This window comes from Glandiceps talaboti, chromosome 8, assembly GCF_964340395.1.
Source record: "Glandiceps talaboti chromosome 8, keGlaTala1.1, whole genome shotgun sequence".
Classification (NCBI taxonomy): domain Eukaryota; kingdom Metazoa; phylum Hemichordata; class Enteropneusta; family Spengelidae; genus Glandiceps; species Glandiceps talaboti.
In genome coordinates this window covers 9237902-9258622 of record NC_135556.1, presented here as the reverse complement: position 1 = coordinate 9258622, position 20721 = coordinate 9237902, and the positions used below count along the sequence as shown (strand labels likewise).

General features: G+C 36.6%; 2 protein-coding genes across 2 annotated transcripts; both read left to right on the top strand.

The window, feature by feature from the left end:
• Positions 1-2995: 2995 nt before the first annotated feature.
• Positions 2996-9483, top strand: LOC144438952 (ependymin-related protein 1-like). Its single transcript, XM_078128182.1, has 5 exons — positions 2996-3322; positions 6296-6380; positions 6863-7033; positions 7889-8043; positions 8918-9483. The coding sequence occupies exons 1-5, from the start codon at positions 3071-3073 to the stop codon at positions 8924-8926; spliced, it is 672 nt and encodes a 223-aa protein (XP_077984308.1). The 5' UTR covers positions 2996-3070; the 3' UTR covers positions 8927-9483.
• A 2644-nt stretch (positions 9484-12127) lies between these two features.
• Positions 12128-17074, top strand: LOC144439110 (ependymin-related protein 1-like). Its single transcript, XM_078128375.1, has 5 exons — positions 12128-12436; positions 13687-13771; positions 14508-14678; positions 15555-15709; positions 16574-17074. Exons 1-5 carry the CDS (start codon positions 12185-12187, stop codon positions 16580-16582), a joined length of 672 nt encoding a protein of 223 aa, XP_077984501.1. The 5' UTR covers positions 12128-12184; the 3' UTR covers positions 16583-17074.
• Positions 17075-20721: the final 3647 nt, after the last annotated feature.

The window sequence follows — 20721 nt, the reverse complement described above, 5'->3', positions numbered from 1 at the left end:
GCATTATTTTTTGAGCGATTGTTCAAAGCAAATTAATCTCAGTTATGTATAGGATCGCTGAATTTAAGATTTACGTATCTGGTGACATGTGCATGGTTGTTGACGAAAAGAGTTCCACACTTCTAAGGATATTGTTACGATATTTGTGTGAGTGCGTTGACAGAACAAATATTTCGTAATGTCTGTATGTCTGTCTGTATGTATGTATGTATGTATGTATGTATGTATGTATGTATGTATGTATGTATGTATGTATGTATGTCTGTCTGTCTGTCTGTATGTATGTATGTATGTATGTATATATGTATGTATGTATGTATGTATGTATGTGTGTGGGTGGGTGGGTGGGTGGGTGTGTGTGTCTCTCAATGCACAATTTGCAACTACTAAATAATTATGTGTCAAAGAGGGGATTTTACTCAAAACATTCATGCAAGGCAGGGGGGGGGGGGGGTTCTGGATTTTCAATACAAGTTCTCCGAGCCCCTAGGTCATAAATAGTGACGGCCTACCCTGATAATAGCAGTAGTTCACGTTAACGAATGGTCTGTCCTATGTAATCGACGAGGGCGCACAGAACAATGATATTTTTAGCGATGCGAAGCTCCGAGGACTGTGAGAGAGTCTAGTCTAGTCCGTGTCTACTTTACACTTGACAAGGAATTTTCATTTACACCAACACAGGTCCGGGATTAATCGCACGTTTCGGGAAATTAAACTAAGTTCGTACACCGTCATTGTTTTAAGCCAAGATTACTACTCAGAAGTCGGTCTCAGATCTTAGACTAGTTATTTAGCAATTTTGCTCTCCTCCACCCCAAATTCAAAACCAGTTAATCGTCTAGATCCACTGCAGCCTGATTTCTAGTACTTCCTTAGCGTTTATTATGCATTCCCTATTCTAATACGTTTGCATATCTCAGCCTCTACTGGTTAAAATAAAATCATAAAAATGATTGTATGAAAATTAATACTGGATAATTAAATTTAAACGCATGGAAGTTGATAATACGCTAGTCCAGAAACTTAAACATTCTGAATAGTGTATCTGAATAAGCATGTTTTTCGTTCAACATTCGATAATATCATATCAAGTATTGTTATGATAATAAGGAAATACTACGGTTTGTTGTCATAATATAAGCGTTTGTCACTAAATTACTAAGTGTCTATAAAACTTGAAATGAGGAAAACTTAACAACTATATTGAAACAAAAGAAATGGGAATTAGCTTTAATTTGTAACCCGAGCAACCGTGACAATGTAAATCAACTGTAGTGGTGTTAACTGAAAAAAGACATTCAATTTTAGTACAATCAATTATTTCCTTCCGTAATGGGAAGGTGATGGGATATGTGTCTGCCTGCCTGTATGTATGTCTTTCTGTCTGTCTATCTCTCTATCTGTGTCATCGTTTTCTCACAAAATGGCTGACAAAATTCAAACGAAATTTGGTGCACATATCTTTTGTGTAATGGTTAGAACTGTTAAGGTATTGGTATACATGCCATCAATATTACCGAGTCATTTTTGCATGATTAACTATTTTCAGTGATTAGGCCATACCTTAAAATGCACAAGTCAAATTAATATAACTGATTACATACACCAAATATAACAACGTGCATTATAACGCAGGGGTTCCAAGAAGCTTGTTGATGTAACTTTCAGTTTTAATGATTCATTTGCATAATTAATGATTTTCAGTATTAGTATATCTTTTAAATGCACACTTTAAAATTCATTATTAATTTGGTACATACTTCAAACAAAAAGTTAATCACATGTTCTGGAAAGCTTGTTGATACAGATCATAGTTTTAATGAGTCATTTGTGTAATTGATGATTTTTAGTAATTAGACTTTATCTTAAGAATACACTCTTCAAATCCAAAACTTTAAACATAACATAAATTTATATGTAAAATGTTTGTTGTTGTAACTGTTAGTTATATTTCATTTGCATAATTAATGATTTTTAGTAATTAGGTTATATTTTAAGAACGCACACTTCAAAATTCATATAATTTGATGCATGCATTGATATAGTCTATATGTATCATGCATGGGAGTTCAATATTTTGTGTTAAGACAATGGGTGTAAGAACAGCAATCTAATATACGCCCGCTCTTTGCCCTGGCAGAATATATTAAGTTCAGGCCCCTATATCTGGTTTGATAACGGAATTAAGCTTGTGGTTAGCGACATTTATTGACAGGATCGTAATTACGCTGCGGTTTTTTTCAGTCATCGTCGCCTCAACAGTGGGTCATGCATCCATTGATCATACCAAGACAGCCTCCAATCCCATCAATATGTAGGATGACGTCATCAGCCAATATGAGAACAGATCCATACAGAGTCTGATCACAATAGTTTCCTCCAGTAGAGTCGTCATAATCTGGTTTTATGCGATAGATCCACACATTACCTGTAAAAAGACCAATGACTTACAGTTAGCAATATGAAAAATAAACATAGATTTATGAATACATACGTATAGCCGGTTTCAAGTTACCCTTCCACGGCTCTGTTTAATACAACCTCTTAGAAACCAATCAGCACTGGACATGCTACACTTTAAAATAGCAAGATTGTATGAATACAGTTTCTTGTGACACTAGGATCACCGAAATCGGACAACTCTGTCAAATTATAGGTAAAATATGGAAATTCATATGAGGTAATCTTGGATTTTCAAACGTCCAATCGGATGGGTTCAAAAATAAACTATAAGGAATATTTAGGCCAAGGTCATGCTTGTATCAAAATTTGAAAGACTCCACCAAAAATCTGCTGTTATCCACTCCTACAATTGTGGTCAACAGCAATCGTCCGAGACACAACATATGTCGATCCCTTGAAAACAATAATGGAACATTCCGAAGTACGTCACCAATGTTTATTTCACATGATCCCAGCATGACCCGATCATATGACAATGATGTCATATAGTTCTGAAAGGTATTGGTTGACCAATGTGTGAGGGCGCCCCGTCACGGCGTACCTTATACAGACTATGTAAAGGTCTGCAGGGCTGAGTTCAGTGCGCTCAGACCTCCGAACAACCATGAAGATCCTACTAATCCTGAGTTTTGTCGTTTATGCCACAGCTTCTATTTGCTGTCCCCCGGTTGAACAATACGAGTGTCGTATGAACTTACGTGGTGGTATCTACCACTCGACAACACAGTCAGCCGAATTGATGAATGCAAATTTGAGTCTTCATGCCGATATCACAAACAATAAGGCGGCCTTCGAAGAAACCGTACAAACTAGTGGTACAGTGACGCACGTGAAGTCGATTACAGATTTCAACCAGGTAAGCGACTAGCCCGGGGGGGGGGGTTACTCGGGTTGGTAAGGGACCAGTCAGTTTATTTGGCTGGGGGGGGGGGGGCGGTGGATTTCACCCTGTTTTTGAAATTGAAAATTGTGGCTAGGACGGTCATTGTATTTTCTATAATGGCATATAGCCTTGTTCGAAATGTGGTACATGTAAATATTCGTTCTTGTCCCTGCTTCTTAAATGAATTCTTTAATATTACTTATTAGTTCAAACATAACTATAAATATATACATATACATATGTATATGTATTACCTAGCTACCACACTAGTTACAGAACATGTCATGTATATGCTTGGCTGTTTCACAATCAATGCTTCACTTATATTGCACTTTGGGGCAAAAGTGAACTTGAAGGTTTCGTAATGGTAATCTTAGATAGTTTATAAAAGAAGTTAATTTAAAATGATCTACTCGTCACTATGAACTTGTCAAGGGATTAATACACTTTCTATTTTGGACAACACATGTTATCGACACTACAAATCACCTCATCTCATCAGATTCCAGTTTCTATTATACACTAGGTATGACCACCTAAAGTTCTCTAACCTAACGAAGACTTTACTATACATACAATATTAATGCCCCTATACCAATGTTGCGGGCCTATTTTTATGTGACATGAGAAACTCATTTAGAACTTACATTTACGTTAGATTTTCGAAGCTTGGAAATATTACCTCAAAGGCTATGAATAACCTAAACAATGCCTTATAATAATTAATAGAAACAAAACACTACAGATCTGCCAGGGGAAAACCCCCAATGACTCCCTCACCCCCAGAGGTCACTCATGCAATCAACCAACGATCAGATGCACCAACAACCTTTTTAATGTCAAAATGGTATTAAACTTTTTTTTCTTAAATATTTTCACCCTATTCTAATTTCAGATGATATTGTCTTTTAAAGATGTGAAACGTTTACCAAGATAGTCCAAAATTGCCTTAAACTCCAAATCTTCCCTACCAATGATACTACCATTAGATGTGCTGACCTTTACTACATGTATATGATGACGCCATTTAACTTTTAAGAACATATTTCAACCCTGTGTAAGTTATATAGTTTCTGATACTTCATGGTGCTGTCTTGTAAAGCATGGATTAAGTTATTGCTTGAAAGGGTCTGAATAGCCTATAGTAACTATTGGCTTTAAGAGTAAAAATCATCCAGGGCTTCTAGAGGGAGACCTCTCGGACCCCCCCCCCCCCACATGAAGTGGACATATCCCAGTCTCAAGCCCTTCCCCGCTTACTGTCAAGATGCTATAAAAGTATATTTCAAAAGTATTTCAACCCTATGTAGTTGCTTTTTACATATTGGTGTTGTCTTGTAAAGCTTGGAAATTATTGTCTCAAAATTGACTTTTTTATAGTAAAAATACTCCTGGCCTTCTAGGGGGAGACCCCTCATAAGAAATGTACATATTCCCTTCTCAAGCTTTCCCCCTACCTTTCACTGTCAAGATGCTATTAAACTCCTTTTGGAATATATTTACCCTGTGTAGACAACAATTATAATTATGATATTGCTAACCCGGGTTCTTATAAAGTAGATGCAAGACAGTCAAGTGGTCCACACTGAGTCACGATCAAAAATACATGTCATGTGAATATCATATATGGGGGTTCATCATATTTTTGAATTAAGTCATAGGGGGTCAGTCTGCTTTTGGTTTTACAGATAGGGGGGTCAGTGACATTTTGTCTGCCCGATTTAAGAATCCACCCCACTAAAAAGTCTACATTATAGCCAGAAAAAGGGGTCAAATGTCATGAGTTTTGAACACTTTTGATACACTTTCACGTTACACGTACACGCTTCGATCGGCATTGGCTGCCCAGGGCCGGGGGGGGGGCGCCTACTTCCGATAAAGATGACTGAAAACAATCCCTGGAAACAAGCTTGTTCACTGAATATGGAGTCAAAGGTCGTACGTGCATTCATCATAGAGGTGGGTCAAACCTCTACAATAATGCTGTAAAAATCAAGACTCAAAAGTCTACATGAGTCGAAAAAGGGGGTCAAAACCGCGGTACATACGTATATACCCTTTCTATGGGAGTACCCCCCCCCCCCGACCCCGGAGCGACTAGCTCTGGATATATGCTACGACGTTCGACACATGTCAAACACAGGCACTTGTTTCGCGAGATATGTATCAGAATGTTTCTATCACTGTATCAGAATACAATACAATGTCGATAATATTGATAATATTGACGTGTTATCTAAGTATATACATCCAGAGGTAGTAAGACCGCACGGGGTGTGCATGCATGAACCCACGGACCACAGGCGTTCGTGAAGTTGCTAGATCACAGAGAACAACGACAACGGAGATCTTCGACGGTTAAACAGCAACTGTGTTGCTCGCTGTTCGGCCTGACGTGACGGCGTCAACGTAATTCTCTGTGATTAGCAACTTCACGAGCGCCTCTGCATGAACCTATCGTTATAGGGACTGTGATATAGTAGTACATAGATTTCATAATAATATACATGTATCAGTCTGGATGCCAACTTGCTTTCTAATTTGGTAACTGTGAGTGAGTGGAGGTGTAAATCGTAATGATACCGTATAGGAACTGGACTTTAATATGCATACACAACATTAAAGTTATTTTGAAAGACAGGTTAAACTTTTAAAATGATTCTTTCAAGTTTGGATGGGACGATAAAATACTGAACACGTGTGTTTTCTGTGAACTCGGTAGACAAATTAAATATGCATTCAAATCTCAGGTCTCGGGTTTCAACTAAATCGATTATCCACTTAGTGTTTTAATTGTTGGTTGTCTTTTTGTGGTTGTTATCTAAAATTTCACTCACATGATGTAATTTGTAGTGCAAGTTAAATTAATGATTATATGCAGTCCCATAGAATATCATTATCACTTAGATGTTGTAAACATTCACTTTATGTTCTCTTTGGTTTCAGGGAGTGCAATACATGATTATTGATGGCACTACATGTATAAAATTACCAATAGAAACGACACTTGAGGATATTGCATGTATTCCAGGTATGTATGAATGAATGTCCAAAATGAATAAATTTATGAGTGAGTGAGTGAGTGAGTGAGTGACTGAGTGAGTGAGTGAGTGAGTGAGTGAGTGAGTGAGTGAGTGAGTGAGTGAATGCATTATATATGTATGTATGTATGTATGTATGTATGTATGTATGTATGTGTGTATGTATTTATGTATGTATGTATGTATGTATGTATGTATGTATGTATGTATGTATGTATGTATGTATGCATTTGTGTATGTATGCATGTGTGTGTGTGTGTGTGTGCGCGCGCGCACGTGCGCACGTGCACCAACATTGTTATCATTACGATTATCCATGTTGGTAATATTTTATAGTATGCCCATCAAGTACACGAATTCCATGTTACCCCATACGTTTAGCATACCACAGTGCTATGTACTCAATCATTGTAATATGGCATTGAATGATTCACGTGAATTTAACAAACAACAAATGTTATGGTATTTTTAGATGGTGCAGAATTGCTTGGGACATATGATTATGCAATGGGTAAACTGAATGGTAGTGAGTACAAATACACCGTGAAACAGTTGGGACAGACACAGACTTATGTAATGACTGTCACAGAAGATTGCATACCCTTGGCTTTGCAAGTAGTGGGCGGTGATGAAGCTGGGACATGTAAGTTAATATGACAGAGAATATACTCATCTACTGTCAGTATTGACATACAATGTGATAACAGTCATTACCATACTTGTATTAAAAACACAGGTCTTTACAGCATGTTACAACACTGTCACATTAACTGACAAATACATGTGTGTATGTTTCAGTCATGCGGTTAAAATCTGAGGTAGTGAATATCACCCGATTTCTTTATTTAACCTCTGTGTGTTATTTGTTTATTGTTGTTTGTTTACATTTGTGTTGTTCTTTGAGTGAAGGAGGTGCTTAGTAATGGAACAAATGAAAGACAATAACAACAATAAACTTAGGAAATGATGTATTAAAATAAAGAAATCAAGCCGTATTGACGGTGACTTGTGTAAAAGGTCTTTTGTAGACACACTGGGAGGAGCAGTCGATTGATTTAGAAACAATTGGTTTCTATAAATTACTATAGGAAGGTTTTTTACCACTCGTAGTGTTTACTATACTTTAATATCAAAATCACAACAGAGCCTAATCCGGCTCTTTATCTATTTTCTATGCCGATTATCATTGTTATCATCAATTTGCCAACTGTTTTTTAGCTTAGCTTAACTTGTCTTACAATTTCTTCATAATCTTACTGATGTGTTATTCCATTTATTTCTATCAACTGCCTATTTTTTTTGCTGCATACGATGTATACATGTATTGTATTTGTGGTGTGAAATTATATATGTTTCTGTGCGAGCATATATATGAGTAGGTGCCGTAAGTAAGAAGTGACATCTCACACATCCCTCTATCATAGAAGGACTGTAAGTACATCATGTTTATTTTTTTTAAACATATTTGTACATTGACATGCTATTTTTATTCTTGCAGACCAATATACAACTGGTGGAACCTATGTTAATATCACCCAAGGAATCAAAGACCCATCCGTTTTTGATGTTCCATCAATTTGCTCCCATAAGGCAGCAGTTTCCCCATTGAAGTCAGGCCAAATGAAGTTCAACAATGTAGTGGAGATGAATATGGTAGGTGATTTGATACTGCATACAGTAGTTCAATGTATTAGGAATGTAAGCAAATGCTAGCACTGTCCTGTTATAGTGTAATGAACTCGTCCAGTAACGTTTCAGTTTCTCATACTATACTAAAATTATTTTATTAAACCATAGAGGAATACCCATTCAACTCTGTCTAAATGTACTTCATAAAGATATTCGCTAGGATCAACTCTTTCTAGCAAACAATAATGTCTTACTCTCGAGAATCTAGGAAAATTACATTGTTGGCAACTGTTACCAAAACTGTACCTACATGAGTTACAATCGCCATTTTTCATCTTCTTTGTCTTCCAGGGTTTCTTTGATTAGATCATCAGGTGCAGTCAACGAAGCTGTTCTTGCAAAATTCCTACACAATTATTTAGTGGGTGGGCACTTTTATTTCAATCTGTAGTGGGAGGGGAGGAAACAAGGGGGAAGTCCTGATTTTGACAGTGGGAGGGGAAAACATGATGATGTCTAAGGTAACACTCATTGTGTACACCAAAATGAATTGTTGGTACAGTGGAAAGCACAAGCATTGTCCTGGTGGGGAGTGGGTAAATCATCACAATATTGAGTAGGCAGTGGATTGTCGGGAAAATTGGGGGGAGGGAAGGGGGCAGATATCCTTCACCACTAGCAGGGTGCGCTTTAGAACAGCTAAGTAACCTCCTTATAATCCTGTTAGATTGAGTGGTTATATTAAAAATGTCATTTTTCGTCGAAAAGAATATATAATTTATGAAAACCACAAATCTGCCTTGTGGCTGCACCTGTATCATCATTAATATAACAGATGTTTCTTTTGTCTTCTCATTGCCATGCTATTAATGTCGTTCCATTCTTTTCTTTTTTCTAGGACAATTGACGTGAAGTAGACCGAATATAGACAACAGTGTTGCTGGTGAAGCTATGATATTAATCCAGTCATACTGTTTTTTAGACTTTCTTATTTGTTTTAGTATATCATATCTTACCTTTTCATCGTAATGCCGGTGAAATGTGGATACAGCTTTATACAAATTGGCAAAGAGTCTGTGCTTGAAAAGCATGGTGTATTTAATATTTGATGACTGAGTGATGCAACAAATCATAACGTCGAATGTACCAAGAAATGTTCATGTCAATGAAAGTAACGTGTACACTTCAGTGATGTCTGTAATAGTGCTTGACCCACGTCAAATTATCACTTGTAAGGAATCATGTCACAAATGTGGAATAAACGACAAATTTTACAGTTTTGTCATCAGCAAAAAATGAAAAAAAGCAACACTTGAATATATATAGTCTATTTTCACATGACTTACAATTTACATGGTTGTCTGCAAATATATTATAGTTAGTTATCAACTTCTGCTCATGTGTTTCAAATTATATTACTAGAATACGTTTATATCCTCAAAATACTAAACATATGGGATATTGTACATCTGACAACGTTTTGTCATTAACGCTTATAGCAGTTGAAGCAATAAATTCACTATATTCAGAAAGATAATAAAAGGTGTCTCTCTGTCAAATTTGAGTGAATATGGACAACAATTACAACGAGGCTTGGTGTGAGCGTTATTTTTTTGGTATGCAAGATGATCACGAGCGATTGTTCAAAGCAAATTAATCGCAGTAATCCCCAAATTCAAAACCAGTTAATCGTCTAGATCCACTCCAGCCCGATTTCCAGTACTTCCTTAGCGTATATTATGCATTCCCTATTCCAATACATTTGCATATCTCACCCTCTACTGGTTAAAATAAAATCATAAAAGTGATTGTATGAAAATTAAAAATGGATAATTAAATTAAAACGCACGCCAAAGTTGATGATACTCCGGCAAATTGTCTACAGAAACTCAAACACCCTGAATAGTTGAATTGTCTAAATATTTAAGCATGTTTTTCGTTCACCATTCGATAATATCATATCACGTATTGTTATGATAATAAGGAAATACTACGGTTTGTTGTCATAATATAAGCGTTTGTCACTAAATTACTAAGTGTCCATAAAACTTAGAATGAGGAAAACGTAGCAACTAAATTAAAAGAAAAGAAAATTATGAGAAGCTACTTTAATTTGTAATCCTAGCAACCGTGACAATGTAAATCAACTATAACGGTGATAACTGAAAAAAAGACTCATTCAATGTTAGTACAATCAATTATTTCCTTCCGTAATGGAAAGGTGAGAGGTTGTGTGTCTGTCTGTCTGTGTGTGTGTGTCTGTCTCTCTGTCTCTCTGTCTATCTGTGTCATCGTTTTCTCACAAAATGGCTGACACAATCCAAACGAAATTTGGTGCCCATATCTTTTGTGTTATGGTTAGAACTGTTAAGGTATTGGTATACATGCCATCAATATTACCGAGTCATTTTTGCACAATTAATAATTTTCAGGGATTAGGCCATACCTTAAAATGCAAACTACAAATCAATATAACTGATTACATACATCAAATATAACAACGTGCATTATAAACGCAAGGGTTCCAAAAAGCTTGTTGATGTAGCTTTCAGTTTTAATGATTTATTTGCATAATTAATGATTTTCAGTACTAGCATGTCTTTTAAATGCACACTGTAAATTCATTATTAATTTGGTACATACTTCAAACGAAAAGTTAATCACGTGTTCTGGAAAGCTTGTTGATACAGATTATAGTTTTAATGAGTCATTTGCGTAATTTATGATTTTTAGTAATTAGACTTTATCTTAAGAATACACTCTTCAAATCCAAAACTTCAAACATAACATAAATTTATATGTCAAATGTTTGTTGTTGTAACTGTTAGTTATATCTCATTTGCATAATTAATGATTTTTAGTAATTAGGTTATATTTTAAGAACGCACACTTCAAATTTCATATAATTTGATGCATGCATTGATATGTCTATATGTATCATGCATGGGAGTTCAATATTTTGTATTTAGACGATGGGTGTAAGAGCAGCAATCTAATAGGCCCGCTCTTTGCCCTGGCGGAATATATTAAGTTTAGGCCCTATATCTGGTTTGATAACGGAATTAAGCTTATGGTTAGTTAGCGACATTTATTGTCGAATGGATGACATGATCGTCATTCGTCACACTGTGTTTTTTCAGTCATGTTGCCTCAACAGTAGGTCTTGCATCCATTGATCATACCAAAACAGCGTGCAATCCCATCAATATGTAGGATAACGTCATCAGCCAATATGAGAACAGATACAGAGTCTGATCACAATAGTTTCCTCCGATAGAGTCGTCATAATCTGGTTTTGAGCGATAGATCCACACATTGCCTGAAAAAAGACCAACGAATTATATAATTAGCAATATGAAAAATAAACATAGATCTATGAATACATACGTATAGCCGGTTTCAAGTTACCCTTCCACGGTTCTGTTTCATACAACCTCTCAGCACCAATCAGCACTGGACATGCTACACTTTATAATAGCAAGATTGTATGAATACAGTCTCTTGTGACACTAGGATCACCGAAATCGGACAACTCTGTCAAATTATAGGTAAAATATGGAAATTGGATTTTCAAATGTCCAATCGGATGGGTTAAAAAATAATCTATATGAGATATTTAGGCCAGGTTCAAAAATCTGCTGTCATCCACTCCTATAATAGGGAACTTGCAAACCTGCCATGTTGAATGTCAGTGTATCATGAGAAAGGTGATAATAAATACTAATCAAATAGTATTGTAAACAATACTGTTACATAGTTTTTAACCACAAATGACCAATTCATATTCACCCTGACCATTGTGGGATATTCACTTTATCGGTAGCTCCTGATTAGGTATTACGATAACCAGAGATAATCCCATAGTCTTTTGCGTCTGAGCATGCTCAGTTTGGATTGCAAGTTCCCTATTGTGGTCAACAGCAATCGTCCTAGACATAACATATGTCGATCCCTTGAAAATAATGGAATATTCCGAAGTATGTCACCAATGTTTATTTCACACCATCCCAACATGATCCGATCATATGACAATGACGTTATATAGACTTGAAAGGCATTTGTTGACCGATGTGTGAGGGCGCCCTGTCACGGCGTACCTTACAGACTATGTAAAGGTCGAGGTCTGCAGGGCTGAGTTTAGTGCGCTCAGACCACCAGAACAACCATGGAGATCCTTCTAATCCTCAGTTTTGTTGTTTATGCCACAGCTTCCATTTGCTGTCCCCCGTTTGAACAATACAAGAGTCGTATGAACTTACGTGGTGGTATCTACCACTCAACAACACAGTCAGCCGCATTGATGAATGCAAAGTTGATTCTTCATGCCGATATCACAAACAATAGGGTGGCCTTCGAAGAAACCATACAGACTAGTGGTACAGTGACGCACATGAAGTCGATTGCAGATTTCAACCAGGTAAGCGACTAGCCCGGGCGGGGGGGGGGGGGGTACTCGGGTGGGTAATGGGTACATATGTACCCTGGTGACCAAAAATTACAACCACAAACTACAAAAGTTCAAAAATTAGTGGTCAAAAGTCTACATTTTAGCCAGAAACAGGGGTCAAATATCATGAGTTTTGAACACTTTTGTATTGATACACTTTCACGTTACACGCTCTTCAGTCATCGCTAGTTCATTTGCTGCCCAGGGCCGGGGGAGGGGCGCCTACTTCGATAAAGATGACTGAAAACAACCCTGGAAACAACCTGTTCAAAATATGGGGTCAAAGGTCGTACGTGCATTCACAGAGATGGGTCAAACCTCTACATAATGCTTTAAAATTAAGACTCAAAAGTCTAGATGAGCCGAAAAAGGGGGGTCAAAACCGCGGAACATACGTATATACCCTTCTATGGAAGTATCCCGGGGGGGGGCAACTAGCTCTGGATTATATGCTACGAGATTCGACACATGTCGAAAACGCCCTTTTTCCTGAGATATGTATCAGAATGTGTCTATCACTATCAGATATATTATATAAGAGCGCATGGGGGGGGGTGCATGCATGAACCCACGGCCCACATATGGATACGTTCGTGGATCATAGAGAGCAACGTCAACGGAGATCTTCGACGGTTAAACAGCACTACTTGAATTGTGTTGCTTGCTGTTCGGCCTGACGTGACGTCATCAACGTACGTAATTCGCTGTGATTAGCAACTTCACGAGCGCCTCTACATGAACCTATCATGATAGAGGGACTGTGATATAGTAGTACATAGATTTCATAATAATAGACATGTTTAGTCTGGATGCCAACTTGCTTTCTAACTTGGTAACTGTGAGTGGAGGTGTAAATCGTAATGATACCGTATAGGAACTAGACTTTAATATTTCCTTCACAACGTTAAAGTTATTTTGAAAGACAGGTTAAACTTTTACACTGATTCTTTCAAGTTTGGATGGGACGATAAAATACTGAACACGCGTGTTTTCTGTGAACTCGGTAGACAAATATGCATTCAAGTCTCGAGTCTCAGGTTTCAACCGTCTAAATTGATTATCAACGGAGTGTTTTAATTGTTAATTGTCTTTTTGTGGTTGTTATCTTAAATGTCACGTGATGCATTTTTTACTGCAAGTTAAAGTAATGATTGTATCCATACAATATCATTATCACCTAGATGTTGTAAACATTAACTTTATGTTCTCTTTGGTTTCAGGGAGTGCAATACATGATTATTGATGGCACTACATGTATAAAATTACCAACAGAATCGACACTTGAGGATATTGCATGTATTCCAGGTATGTATGAATGAATGTACAAAATGAGTGAGTGAGTGAGTGAGTGAGTGAGTGAGTGAGTGGGTGGGTGGGTGGGTGGGTGGGTGGGCGATCATGAGTGAGTGAGTGCGTGTGTGCGTGCGTGCGTGCGTGCATGCATGCATGCATGCATGTACGTATGTATGTATGGAAGGATGGATGTATGTATGTATGTGTGTATGTATGTATGTATGTATGTATGTATGTATGTATGTATGTATGTATGCATGTGTGTATATATGCGCGTGTGTGTGTGTGGGTGTGTGGGTGGGTGGGTGGGTGAGTGAGTGAGTGAGTGAGTGCGTGCGTGCGTGCGTGCGTGTGTGCGTGCGTGCGTGCGTACATGCATGCATGCATGCATGCATGTATGTATGTATGTATGTATGGAAGGAAGGATGGATGTATGTATGTGTGTGTATGTATGTATGTATGTATGTATGTATGTATGTATGTATGCATGTGTGTATACATGCATGCGTGTGTGTGTGTGTGTGTGTGTGTGTGTGTGTGTGTATGTGTGTGTATGTGCGCGTGCACCAAAATTGTTATCATTACGATTATCCATGTTGGTAATATTTTATAGTATGCCCATCATGTACATGTATCCCATGTTACCCCATACATTTAGCATACCACAGTGCCATGTACTCAATCATTGTAATATGGCATTGAATGATTGACATGAATTTAACAAACAACAAATGCTATGGTATTTTAGATGGTGCAGAATTGCTTGGAACATATGATTATGCAATGGGTAAACTGAATGGTAGTGAATACAAATTCACAATGAAACAGTTGGGAGAGACACAGACTTATGTAACGACTGTCACGGAAGATTGTATACCCTTGGCTTCGCAAATAGTGGGCGGAGATGAAGCTGGGACATGTAAGTTAATATGACAGAGAATACACTCAACTAATGTCAGTACTGACATACATTTTGATAACAGTCATTACCATCCTTGTAATAAAACACAGGTCTTTACAGCATGTTACAACACTGTCACATTAACTGACAAATACATGTGTGTATGTTTCAGTCATGCGGTTAAAATATGAGGTAGTGAATATGGCTTGATTTCTTTATTGAACCTCTCTGTGTTGTTTGTTTATTGTTGTTTGTTTACATTTGTGTTGTTCATTGAACAAATGAAAGACATTAACGACAATAAACTTAGGAAATAGTGTAAATAAAGAAATCAAGCCGTGTTCACGGTGACTTGTGTAAATGGTCTTTTGTTACTTTGTAGACACACTGAGAGGAGCAGTCGATTAAGAACAATTGGTTTCTACAAATTACTATAGAAAGTTTTTTTTACCACTTGTAGTGTTTAATACCAAAGACACAACAGAGCCTGGTCCGGCTCTTTATATATTTTCTATGCCGATTATCGTTGTTATCATCAATTTGCCAACTGTTTTTAGCTTAGCTTAGCTTGTCTTACAATTTCTTCGTAATCTTACTGATGTGTTATGTCAGTTATTTTTATCAATAGTCTATTTTTGTGCTGCATACGATGTATACGTGCATTGTATATGTGATGTGAAATTATATATGTTTCTGTGCGAGTATATATATATATCCCTCAGGCATTGATAAGATATTGTCTTATCTTAAAGTTATCTTGTTTGTATATCGTTGAGTAGGTTGGCATGTGTTTAGGCAAATGTGAGTAGATGACGTATAGAAGGACTGTGACTACATCATGTTTATTTTTTTTAAATATAATTGTACAGGGACATGCTAATTTTATTCTTTCAGTCAAATATACAATGGGTGGAACCTATGTTAACATCACCCAAGGAATCAAAGACCCATCAGTTTTTGATGTTCCATCGATTTGCTCCCATAAGGCAACAGTTTCCCCATTGGAGTCAGGCCAAATGGAGTTCAACAATGTAGTGGAGATGAATATGGTAGGTAATTTGATACTGCATACAGTAGTTCAATGTAATAGGGAATGTAAACAAATGCTAACAAGAGTTGTAATGTCCTGTTGCAGTGTAATGAACTCGTCCAGTAACGTTTCAGTTTCTCATACTATACTAAATTATGTTATTAAACCATAGAGGATTACCCATTCATCTCTGTCGAAATGTACTTCGCAAAGATATAATATTCGCTAGGATCAACTCTCTATAGCAAACTACAATGTCTTACTCTAAAAGATGTATGAAAAGTACAAAACTATACCTACTTAAGTTATGTGCTCCATTTTTCCTCTTCTTTGACTTCCTGATTTTCTTTGTTCAGATCATCATGTGCAGTCAGCGAAACTATTCTTGCAAAATTCTTAAACAATTATTTAGTGGGTGGGTGGGTACTTTATTTCGATCGGTAGCGGGAGGGGAGCAAACAAGGAAGAATTGCGATGGGAAGTCCTGATTTTGCTACAGTGGGAGGGGATGCTGTCAGTAAGGTAACACTCATTGTGTATGCCAAAATGAATTGCTGGTACAGTGGAAGGCATACAGTTTGTCCTGGTGGGAGTGGGTAAATCATCACAATATTGAGTAGGCAGTGGGCTGGCAGGAAAATTGGAGCGAGGGAGGGAGGGAGGGCAGACATCCTTCACCACTAGCAGGGAGGTACTTAAGAACAGCACCCTCCCCATGATCTTTTTAGATTTAGTGATTATATTAAAATGTCATTTTTCGTCGAATGAAAACCACAAATCTGCTTTGTGGCTGCACCTGTATCATCATTTGATATAACAGTTGTTTCTTTTGTCTTCTCATTGCCATGCTATTAATGTCGTTCCATTCTTTTCTTTTTTCTAGGACAATTGACGTGAAGTAGACCAAGTATAGACAACAGTGTTGTTGGTGAAGCTATGATATTTATAATCCATGGCCAGTCATACTATTTTTATACTTTCGTATTTCTTTAGTATATCATATCTTATCCTTTTCATCGCAATGCAGGTGAAATGTGGATACAGCCTTATACACATTGGCAAAGAGTCTGTGCTTGAAAAACGTGGTGTAATTTATATTTAATGACTGAGTGATATTACAAATCATAACGTCAAATGTACCAAGAAATGTTCATGTCAATGAACGTATCCTGTACACTTCAGTGATGTCTGTAATAGTGCTAGACTCATCAAATTTATCACTTGTTAGGAATCAAAGATGGAATAAATGACAAAGTTTACAGTTTTGTGATCAGCACAAAATGGAAAAAGCAACAATATTTATAGTCTATTCACATGAATTGTAATTTACGCAGGGATGTCTGCAATATTCAGATATAAACTTCTGCTCACATGTGTTTCAGATTGTGTTACTAGAATTGTATACTATACATGCATATCCTAACAATATTAAACTTATGTGATTTAATTGTATACACATGTAACAACGTTTTATGCATTAATTGCCTTAAAGTGGTTGAAGCAATAAATCCACTATGTTCAGAAAGATAACAGAAGGTGTCTCTCTGTCTGTCAAGTTTGAGTGGATGGAAAAATCGCAATGTGCCTTGGTATGACCATTACTTTTTGTATGCAAGATGATCATGAGCGATTGTTCAAAGCAAATTAATCGCAGTAATATGTATAGGATCGCTGAATTAAAGATTTTTCAAAAAGTTTTAATTTACGTATCTACTAGTGACATCTGCATGAAGCGGTTGTTGACGAAGAGAGTTCCACACTTCTAAGGATATTGTTCCGATATTTTTGTGAGTGCGTTCAAACAACAAATATTTCGACATTGTTTCTGATCTAGCAACCTAATCTGATCTAGTGAATTCGGCTCTTACCACATGCATGGAAGAAGACGATCATTCACAAAACCCAAAACAAACTACAAATAAACAAATTAAATAGAGGTAAATAAAGAAATTCAACAATTTTCACCACATCATATTTTAATTAGATTGATATCAACCATGATAGTAAAAGCATCAATATTCTTTTAATAAAGTGACCATATGGATGACATGTGGGTATTTTGGGGGGATTTTTATTCATGAAACAGATTTACCATGTTTTCCTGCGTGTAAAATGTTTGTTATTGTACTTAACAATAACAAACTTTGCAGACAAGTTCTATCCTTTACTACTTTATTCAGTTGAAAACATGGAAACGTTGTTTCTCATTGTTTTATCAAGTAGGAAAATATAGTCATAGAGTTGTGTTATGAATGAAAAATTTGCGGAAATTTTCCTCGGAATTTCCTCCCGGTAATTCACTGGTTGACATTTCCATATAGGTGATTATGTATTTTGGTCTACAATGGGGTCTCGTAAAACTTTGGTTGGTATAAAATGAGGTATTGGTTTTTGGCCAAAATGGGTCTAAAATGGTGTCTTGGGTTGACAACATTGACCACATACCCCTACCAGATCTGACAAGTGGTACCCCTCCCCCAGAAGCGTCGCAATCACACGTCAACGAATTGAAATAGTTAGCTCTATTTGATCGATTAGGGCCCACAGTGCAAGGATATTCAAGTACAATTATGCAGTAGATGATACCGGGTAAACCGACCCTTTTAATCGTAGCAATGCGAAGCCCCGGGGACTGTAAGAGAGTCTGAGAAAGACAGTCACATTTTGTCTCGGCATTCCAATTGTCAGTTTAATTTAACTGAGCGTATTTTGTCGAGTTAACTCATTACAGGAAATATCACTTAGTGATGTGTTTGATCTGTTTAAGAGCATTTTGCCGAGTTACTCATTAATATAGATGCACCTCTAAGTAGATTTTTCTGATATTTGGTACGCGAGTGTGTATTAAAAACTAATGTGTACTAGCTTATACTCGATGGTCCGTGTCTAGACTGCCTCACAGTACTTGGAGCTTCACATCGCTAAAAGTGTTGCTTTGTATGTACCGTTATCTACCACATAAGGGGGAGGTCGATAGTTTAATGTCGGATAAACATATATATACACAATTTAAGTTGCAAACATATTTTATTAACAGTGTTTTTCCTGTTAGAATTTTTCAGTTCACTTTGCATATGCATAGCCCCTATGAAAATGCATACACATATTCGACATATACATGTAGTTTCTAAAGCCAGTACACTGGAATATAGCAATCTGTAACATAAATTGATCAAACCGATACCAGTACATTGAGTTCTGTTACATGAAACAATTAAGTCACTAATTGATAAAGTAGTAAGGAATAACCTGGTTAGAGAAATAAACAGCTGAAGCCACATATATATATACAAAACCAGTGTGTAGTTAGTCAAGAAGCCACCAAAATATGACAAACTCATCTAGAATATCACGATGTAGACTATATGCCAGTCAGTGAAAGCATACCAGATACTGGGACGATGTGGTGAGCTGAAAATTTCTCACAGGTTTTCATTGTACAGATATCTATAACTGGTAAATACTGTTACATGAAAAGAAATATACAAGCTTATACTGTTATAATAATTTTTCATAGGGATGAAATAATTTTAAATGCTATGGCATGCAACTATACTTTGAGCATTTTTTTCAGTGTTGTATTCTGATTAGGAGAGGGTATTTTTATCACCTTGTCATGTTAAAATAAAACTAGATAGCACTAGAGCTCTTTTAGTTTTGGTCCTTGAATTTTAAAAAATTCTAGAGGCGCGAGGGGAATACCCCCCCCCCCCCACCCGTACCTATCCTCACACAGTGCTCCATTTTATTTTGATTCAAATTTTACATCGTATTATTACTACCTTGACATGTGAAAATAACACCAGAAAGCATTCTTTAGTCCTTGAATTTCAAACTGCGATTCAATTTATACCGCCTAATTTCCAAGTTTACTAGCTACACTCAATTTGCGTGTTTGTAGAACGTCATTAACAGTTATGAATGTACAATTATGGGGGCTACTAAATAATTCTGTGTCAACGAGGGGGTTTGACTCAAACCATTTATGCAAACCAAAATTTCTGGATTTTCAAAACAATTCCTCTGAGCCCCCAGGTCATAAATAATGACGGCTCCCTTAGCTTGATAAACACCAACACCAACACAGGTCCGGAATCAATCGAACATTACTTGGAATTAACTGAGTTCGTACACCGTCAACTTTTTTAAGCCAAGGTTACTTCTAAGAAATCGGGCTCAGATCTTAAACTAGGTTTTTTTAGCAGCTTTGGTCACTTCCACCCTTAACCAAATTCAAAACCAATTCATCGTCTAGATCCACTCCAGCCCGATTTCTAGTTCTTCCTTAGCGTTTATTATATTACGCATGCCCTATTCTAATAATTTTACATATCTCAGCCTGTACTGGTTACAATAAAGTCATTAAAATGATTGTATGAAAATTAATCATGGATAATTAAATTGAAACGATGGCAAATTTAAAGTTGATGATACTCCCCGGCAAATTCTCTCCAGAAACTTAAACATTCTGAATAGTTTGTCTAAATAAACATGTTTTTCATTCAACATTTGAAAATATCATATCACGAATTGTTATCATTACAAGGAAATACTGTTATCATAATGTAAGCGTTTGTCACTCAAATGACTAAAGTGTCTATAGAACTTGACTTGAGGAAATCTTAACAACTATATTAAAACTAAAGAAATGAGAATTAGCTTTAATTTGTAACCCTGGCAACCGTGACAATGTAAATCAACTATAGCGGTGTAAACTGAAAAAAAGACATTCAATTTTAGTACAGTCAATTATTTCCTTCCGTAATGAGGTGATGGGATGTCTGTCTGTGTGTATGTCTGTCTGTCTGTCTGTCTGTCTGTCTGTGTAATGGCTAGAACTGATTAGGTTGTGGTATACGTTAATATTAATGAATCATTTGCATAATTAATTATTTTCAGTAATTAGGCTATACCTAATGCACACTTCAAATTCAATATAACTGATTACATACATCAAATATAACAACGTGCATTATAAACGCAAGGGTTCCAAGAAGTGTGTTGATGTAGCTTTCAGTTTTAATGATTCAT

What these genes read in the sequence shown, in the direction of transcription:
- LOC144439110 (XM_078128375.1), top strand. Translation starts at nt 12,185, where the DNA reads ATGGAGATCCTTCTAATCCTCAGTTTTGTTGTTTATGCCACAGCTTCC. An exon ending in GGATATTGCATGTATTCCAG is followed by an intron (nt 13,772 to 14,507) that starts GTATGTATGAAT and finishes ATGGTATTTTAG; the next exon opens with ATGGTGCAGAATTGCTTGGA. An exon ending in CGGAGATGAAGCTGGGACAT is followed by an intron (nt 14,679 to 15,554) that starts GTAAGTTAATAT and finishes TTATTCTTTCAG; the next exon opens with TCAAATATACAATGGGTGGA.
- LOC144438952 (XM_078128182.1), top strand. Translation starts at nt 3,071, where the DNA reads ATGAAGATCCTACTAATCCTGAGTTTTGTCGTTTATGCCACAGCTTCT. An exon ending in CGATTACAGATTTCAACCAG is followed by an intron (nt 3,323 to 6,295) that starts GTAAGCGACTAG and finishes CTTTGGTTTCAG; the next exon opens with GGAGTGCAATACATGATTAT. An exon ending in CGGTGATGAAGCTGGGACAT is followed by an intron (nt 7,034 to 7,888) that starts GTAAGTTAATAT and finishes TTATTCTTGCAG; the next exon opens with ACCAATATACAACTGGTGGA.